Below are 6,824 nucleotides of genomic sequence, written 5' to 3'. Positions count from 1 at the left end.
AGCTCCAAGTTAAACCGGCAGAGAGAAAACAAAGAGGGGCCGCAGTAACGGCGACAGCGACAACAGAAGCGGCGGCGCGTCCGTCCATCACCCCCCCCCCCACACACACACACGCACTCCCCTCCCTCCACGCGCCCTCACAGCAGCCGCCCGGGGCCGCAGGGCTGGCGTTAGTCCGACTGCCGCTCCCTCCTCCATGCATGTGTGGGGCGGGAAAGGCAAGGGCGACGCCGCGGCCTCCACCGCGCTGCCTTGGACAGCACACACGCCTCTTCTACCCACCACCACCACCACCACCACTTCAAGGGGATGTGGACGAAGAGGAGGAGGACGCAGAAGCACTTTCCGAGGCCTCTGACGAGCGCACAATAAACCCCGAGAGGCTCGATGTGTCGTCCTCGCTGAGCGCCTCCCGCTCCTCCGTTGACGTGGAGGAGCGCAGACTGCCACTGGAGGAGAGCCCCAACTCGTGCGAGCAAGCGACGCAGAGGCCAATCTCAGAGTCCAGCCTGGGCCCGTCGCACGCCTCGTGGCGCAGCGAGTGGCAGTGTCGGCACTGGAACATCTCCCCGCCCTCTTCGCCACAGCCGGCGCACGTTAAAGAAATCATCGCCGCCGGCGCAGGCAATGGTGACGGCGGCTTTCTTGCCGTCGTCGGCCTATTCACTGCGGTTGTGGTGTTGGCCGCAGCGCCCTGCATCACTTCCTCCTCAGGGGCGGCGGAGGTTGCGGGCGACATCGCCCCTGCGAGTTCCTCGCCCCCGGGCTCTCGCCCACGTTTGCCCGCCCTCCTCGCGGAGGCCTCCGCGCGGGCCGGGAAACTCGCCTCCGCACCGCCACCACTACTCCTGTCGGCTCTCGCCCCGAAGGAGGCCTCCTCGTCGTCACTCGCGTCCTCCGCGGCCCAACGGAGGAGGGCCTGGCCCCCACGACGCACACGCCCCAGCAGCGCCGCGTGGCGCTGGCAGAACCGATCCGCCAGCCGCTGCTCCTTGTTGAGAAGCCGCAGGAGCGTCCGCTCGTTCGCCGTCAAGGCCGGGGCCGCCGCGCCTCGCGATGACGGGGACGAAGGCGGCAAAAGCAACTCCGCTAGAAACGCGTCCAGCGCGGACGGGACGAGCTGCCGCCATCGCTCCGTCCGCCGTCCGTGCCGCCCGTTGTCGCCGTGCTGCCCGTGCCGCCGCCCCGCCGCCGCGAGCGCCTCCGCCGGGAAGGCGCGTTGCAGGAGCGGCAGGACCCCCTCCGCCCACTGCGCCGCCTCCGCCTCCGCCGGCTGCACCGCGCCACACGACGACGCGGCGTCCCCGCCGCTGGCGGCGTAGAGGTGGTACACGGCGGCAATCGCACGCCACTGCCGCGGCGTCAGCTCCAGAGGCATCGGGGCCGAAGAACGGGCAGACGAACTCAAGTCCCGAAACGAATCAATAAAAGGAGAAAAATCCCGACACCAGCACAGTCGCACAGAACACGCAAAGCTCCGGCAGCGGTGCTTCTTCGCTCACGCCGCCCTGATCGGTTGCTGCTGTCGCCGTTTCGCTCGCGCCCGGTGCTGCTGCTGGCGCCTCCCCTTCCCGTCGCGTGGGTGCCCACACGATGCACCGCGGCCCAACGAAGCCCAACGCCACCAACAACAAAATGAGGGAAGAACGCAACGAACGATTCCGCGAAGGCGAAAAAAACAACTACTGAGGCCGCAGCATCAGCGAGTCAACAGCACTGCGGCAAACACAGTTGCCAAATACACAACAAAACAATAAAAAAAATAGAAAAGAAATCAAATTCTTACCTGTTGCCTCCCTTCACTCCTCCGCCCCCTGTCCCTCCCGCTTGTGTACACGCATGCACACATTGATAGATGGGCGGCAGCCGTCGCTCGCACGTTTTCCCCCTCTGACCATCCTAAAAAAGACATTGGCGTACGCACACGCACACACACACGCAGATATATATATATGTATGTATATATCTTTTCTGTGAAGCAGCACGCCCACAAGCGCGCAGAAAGGGACAGGAAGAGTGGCGGAGATAAAAACACCGCCCACCGCCTCCGCTAGAATGGCATCAACCCCCTCCCCCTTCGCTGCCGCTCATGCTACTCCCCTCCCCCTCACCCAGCATCGCACACCAAATAGTAATAATAATAATAATAATAATATAGATATGGTGTTAATTCCTCTTGGGTCTCCGCAGCCGCACGCGCCTGACTGCGGCCTCAGCGGCGCCGCCACACTGTGCAGTGTGAGAACCCCAATTGATAACGCCGGACGTGGTCGCGAATCAAAAACGCCTCCTCCGTCTCGTTGAGGAGGTCAAAGTCCTTCATGAGGATCGCCTTCACGGCATCCTCCGACCGCGGCCCGCCGGGCAACCCGCCGATCCACTTGCTCTTCGGCGTCGCCCCTTCCCACCACGAGTACGGCGAGGCGAGCACGAGGATGCCGCCCTTGCGAAGCAGCTGCGGGAAGGTGTCCAGCAGCTTGCGCGGGTCCGGCACGCGGCAGAGGAGGTTGGCCGCGAGAACCCCGTCGAAGAGCTCCCCCGCGGGCACCTGATACCATGCCACATCGGCGTAGCGGCTGGGCGGCCGCCTCGCCGCCTCCGCACCGCGGCCGCTCTTCTCCAGCAGGTCCATCGCATCCCCGCGAAAGAACTGGCAGCGCCCCGGGGATGCCCCGAGCGGCACACGCACGTTACGGCTCACCTCGATGTCGCCCTGGTCCACTGCCGTGTACGGTATCCGGGCGCCGCGCTGCGTCGCAGCCTCCCGCAAGATCTCGTTTGCAAAATGAATGAAGGTCTCCGAGTAGTCAACCCCAATCACGCTGCTGAAGTATTTGCTCAGCTCCAGCACAGAGGCACCCGTGGCGCAGCCAATTTCCAACGCACGCGTGTGCTCGTTCTCCGTCTCCGGGCGGAACTCCTTGAACTTCTGCGCCACCCTAATTGGGAAGTCAAAGCTTCCACTAATCGTGCGCAGCCGCTGCGCGTAGCTGGTGCGCGTGGGGGTGTAGTGGAACTCCATGTACTGCCGAGCGCTCGACTCAGTCTCATAGATTTCGCTACTTTCCCGCGGGTCCTCCCCGCCCACGCTGCCGCCTCTCGCGCCGGTCCTCGCCGCGCTCGCGTCGGGCGCGGACTCCGCCAGCGGCGCCGCCTTCCGCCTCGACAGCAGCCACACCGCCGCCGTCGTGACCGCAGACGACGCCACCGCCGCCGCCGCCGCGGCAACCGCGAGCCTCTTCTGCTCCGGCGAAATGTCCTTCAGCCCCTTCACCAAATTCATCCCTCACACAGCTTGTTTGCACCACCGCAAAGATAATTACCTCCCACTCCCCCGCCACGCAAACGCAAAAAAAAACACAAACAAACAATAGAGCAGTGCGACGACAGCAAGACCACAGACCGCACGCATCCCACAGCCACAGCCACAGCCACAGCCACAGCCACACACACACGCACATCTGCGGAGCAAGGCCGCAGCCCTTCACCGGGAACACCACAAAGGCCGAATCGAACGGCTGCGAGTACAACTCGCCTACGGGTTTGAAGCCCGCACCCAGCACCAGCTGAGCTCATCGTGGCACACACCACACCACCTCCTCCCCCGCAGCCCCGCAGCAGGGGCCCACGGCGCGCCAGGGCCATCAACACTACGCTACGCCCTAGCAGGTCAGCAAGACACAAGGGAAAGGCGGCAAAAACAGGCATGACCGTGGACCGGCAACGAAGGGGGCTCACGCGTGGTTGGCGGGAGGGGGCAGCGAGGCGTGCTCGCAGCAGCTGGTGGCCAAAGCATCTCTGTCAGTTGCGCCAATGCACATTGCCAAAGGCGACACACACCCGGTACCCACATCCCCCGAAAGCACCAATTTTTTTAAAAAGCAAAAAGGTGAAGCAGCGAAAGGTTAATCAACAAAACAAAGAAGGCAGAAGAAAACCAAACCGTTTCGCCGCCACTGCGGGGAGGTCAAGCAAGATCACGGGAAGGATCCGTTTCGCCGCTGAGGCGTCGGCCCGGCATCAGCGCCATGGCGCCCTCGGTTGTGAAGATGGCAGTTAAAATCCACTCCTGTACCAGTTGTGAGGCGGCGTGTGCGCCGCCACGCACGCCGCGAAGAGTCTCCACGCATCGCTCCACGGAGGGTGCTGGCCTCGTGCTGAGCCAGGGGACCACGTGACCCCGCAGTAGCCCATGATGCGCCTCGTTCCGCTTCTGCCGCTCCACCAGCTCCGATTCTGCAGCCTCGAGAGCCCCCAGCACCGCCCTAAAGCTCTGCTCCCACGCGCGGCCGCCGCACCGAACAGGCGGCGCCTCGCCGTCCCTCACATCATCCGCGGCAGCGGCGTGGACCTCGCAGGACAGTCGGTGCAGAGCCTCCGTCAAGTTGGCCCGCCAGTCGCGGAAAACCGCAGCGACGTCCCCCGTGACGTTACTTTCGCACACCGCCGGTTGTGATTGGCCGTCGCGCGGCCCGGCAGCCACGTACTCCACAGTGAAGCAGTGCGGCGCGTCTCCGCCCGTGCCACCGGCTTCGCCGTCGAGGTGCCAGCTCACCCACGGCAGCACGCGGAGAGCCGCCACGCCGGTGACCGCCTCACGGTGGCGAAGCCACTCCTCCGTCGTGGCCACCAGCGCCTCCGTGGCACGCCGCGCCATTTCCTCCGCGTCCGCCAAATCCTCCTCCTCGGACCAGCCGTTCCGCATCAGCACCTGCCCCGCCCTAGCAACTGCGCGCAGCCTCGCCTGCACATGAACGACGAAGTCCGTGCCCAAGCCACGCGCCTCGAGCTCCCCGAAAAGAGGCCCGTCTTCGACGCGTCTGGTGGAAAGGTCGGCGTCGCGGACAGGCACACACACACGCTCAAGAAACCGCAGCGAGGTGGCGGTGTACAGCGTCACCTCGCGGCGCACGCGGCCCGGCGCATCGCCCGTCGCCTCAAACCCCGTGAGCCCCCGCAACGTCGTGAGGAGAGCCGCGAGCAGCGAGGTGGGCGGCAGCCACTTCGTGTGGTCCGGCTCGCCGCCGGTAAGATCCACAGCCCACCAGTGGACAACGCCATGCGGGGCGTAGCCGTGGTTCTCCGCAGGCGAAACGAGGGGCGCCATGGTGCGCCGCACAAGCGCCGCCTCCTCCTCGTCCTCCTCCTCCTCCTCGTCGCTATCGCCGACGCACACGTCCAGCAGCACATTCTCTACGCCTCCCACGACGCGCCGCATGGCCTGCTCCACCACCTTCTCCCACCACGGCAACCGCATCCCAAACACGGGCGAGTCCAGCAGCACCGCCTCCGCCGTGGGGCGCTCCGCGGGGTCCGGCGCCATCATGGAGTCGATGAGGCCCAGAAACTCCGGCGAGAGCTCTCGCACCCGCAGGCGCCTCGCCATCAGCTGGACGCCCGGGGAAGAGGCCCAGGCAGGCCACCCACCGGGACCCTTCCGCCCACCAGCACTTGTGCCCTCCTCCGCCGCCGTCGTGTACTCAGTGTAGGCGCCTGGCCCCAGCCCCCCGTCGGCGCCGCCCGCGCCAGCGGCACCCGCACGCCGCGCCGCGAGCCGCTCCTGGGCGAGACGGAGGGCGTCGTCGTCCAACAGCGGCACCCGCATCAGCACCGCCAGCGGCGGATACTCGCCGCGCGCCACCCGGAACTGCGCCGTCGTTGCCGCGTCGGCAGCCGGAGAGGAACTGGTCGAAAAAACAGCGGCCATGCCGTCGTCCATGCTCGCCGCACCACATGTGAGAAACACGTAAAAGAGCGCCGCAGTGCTCCACACATCGGAGGCGCAGGAACAAGCGCATCGCCTGCGGTAGCCCCAGTACCGCGCAATCTCGGGCGGGCAGTACACGCCCGACCCCATCACTGTCCGCTCCGTCGCGCAGTTTGCGTCCGCGACCAAGGCAGAGATGCCAAAGTCCACGAAAAACAACTCGGTGTCGCTCTCCCACGCCGCGGAGGCAGCTCGACGCACAAGGATATTCGACGGCTTGATGTCGCGGTGGATCACTCCCCCCTTGTGCAGGCACGCCAGACCCCGCAGCAACTGCCCAAGCCAGCACACCAGGTGCTCCTCCGCAATGTGGCACGTGTGCCGCAGCAACAAATCCCCAAGCGTACCGCCGGCACCCAGCTCCATCAGCAGGTGGGCACCAACGGCGGTTTGTGATGACGCGGGGTGCAGGGCAGACGAGGCCGACTCTCCTGCCTTCGCTGTGACGCCCGGCGACAGCAGCACGCCGTGGCAACGTGAAATGTGAGGATGCGGCGGAAGGGCGGCGGCCACGCGCGCCTCGCGGAGAAACTCGCCAAGCGCAGGGAAGCTCGACGCAACTTCAGACGTCTTGCCAGAAAACGCCTGACGCAGGGCCGCCAACGTGGCCTCGTCTCCATCCCGCGGCCCCACCGGGGCACACGCGGCGGGACGAAGCAGACGCGTCACACTCTTCGCGGCAAAAAAGCGCGTCGGGCACACTCGGCTCTGCACAAGCAGCACCGTACCGAAACTGCCACCGCCAATGGGACAGAGAAAATCAAAGGGGCAGTTGTGGGCGTCGTCGCGCGGGGAGCACGCTTGACGGCTGTCAGCCCAGCGACGACCACCGGAGGGCTGCGTACCGCGAGCAGCAGCCGAACACATCTCCCGGGCAGCGTCCAGCGTTAGCCGCAGCAGCGGGCAGTCCACAGGCACGCCAGGCGGCCCCCGCGCCGCGCCGAGAGCCTCAAGTGGGACAGCAGCGCCCCACCTAAACTCTGCAACCCTGTCAACAAGTGCGGCACACCAAGGCAGCGTCGCGCCGCGGGAATGATCCGAGGCACCCAACAGCATC

The 6,824-nt window shown here is 65.8% G+C and overlaps 3 protein-coding genes across 3 annotated transcripts, besides 5 other annotated features; all 3 read right to left on the bottom strand.

Annotated features, from left to right (window-relative positions):
• Window positions 1-278: 278 nt before the first annotated feature.
• Window positions 279-300: a microsatellite.
• Window position 301: 1 nt separating this feature from the next.
• Window positions 302-1,378, bottom strand: Tco025E_06020 (uncharacterized protein; the record flags this gene model as incomplete). The annotated part of the gene is made up of 1 exon (XM_029372909.1): window positions 302-1,378. The coding sequence occupies one exon, from the start codon at window positions 1,376-1,378 to the stop codon at window positions 302-304; it is 1,077 nt and encodes a 358-aa protein (XP_029226983.1).
• Window positions 1,379-1,942: 564 nt separating this feature from the next.
• Window positions 1,943-1,966: a microsatellite.
• Window positions 1,967-2,065: 99 nt separating this feature from the next.
• Window positions 2,066-2,113: a sequence feature (G-rich).
• A 14-nt stretch (window positions 2,114-2,127) lies between these two features.
• Window positions 2,128-2,155: a microsatellite.
• Window positions 2,156-2,212: 57 nt separating this feature from the next.
• Window positions 2,213-3,283, bottom strand: Tco025E_06019 (uncharacterized protein; the record flags this gene model as incomplete). Its single annotated transcript, XM_029372908.1, has 1 exon — window positions 2,213-3,283. One exon carries the CDS (start codon window positions 3,281-3,283, stop codon window positions 2,213-2,215), a length of 1,071 nt encoding a protein of 356 aa, XP_029226982.1.
• Window positions 3,284-3,413: 130 nt separating this feature from the next.
• Window positions 3,414-3,448: a microsatellite.
• Window positions 3,449-3,967: 519 nt separating this feature from the next.
• Tco025E_06018 (putative serine/threonine protein kinase) lies at window positions 3,968-6,823 on the bottom strand (the record flags this gene model as incomplete). The annotated part of the gene is made up of 1 exon (XM_029372907.1): window positions 3,968-6,823. One exon carries the CDS (start codon window positions 6,821-6,823, stop codon window positions 3,968-3,970), a length of 2,856 nt encoding a protein of 951 aa, XP_029226981.1.
• Window position 6,824: the final 1 nt, after the last annotated feature.

This window comes from Trypanosoma conorhini, assembly GCF_003719485.1.
Source record: "Trypanosoma conorhini strain 025E chromosome Unknown Tco_14.4_contig_00382, whole genome shotgun sequence".
Taxonomy (NCBI): domain Eukaryota; phylum Euglenozoa; class Kinetoplastea; order Trypanosomatida; family Trypanosomatidae; genus Trypanosoma; species Trypanosoma conorhini.
The sequence above is the reverse complement of the archived record's forward strand: the minus strand, read 5'-3'. Positions and strand labels throughout refer to the sequence as shown.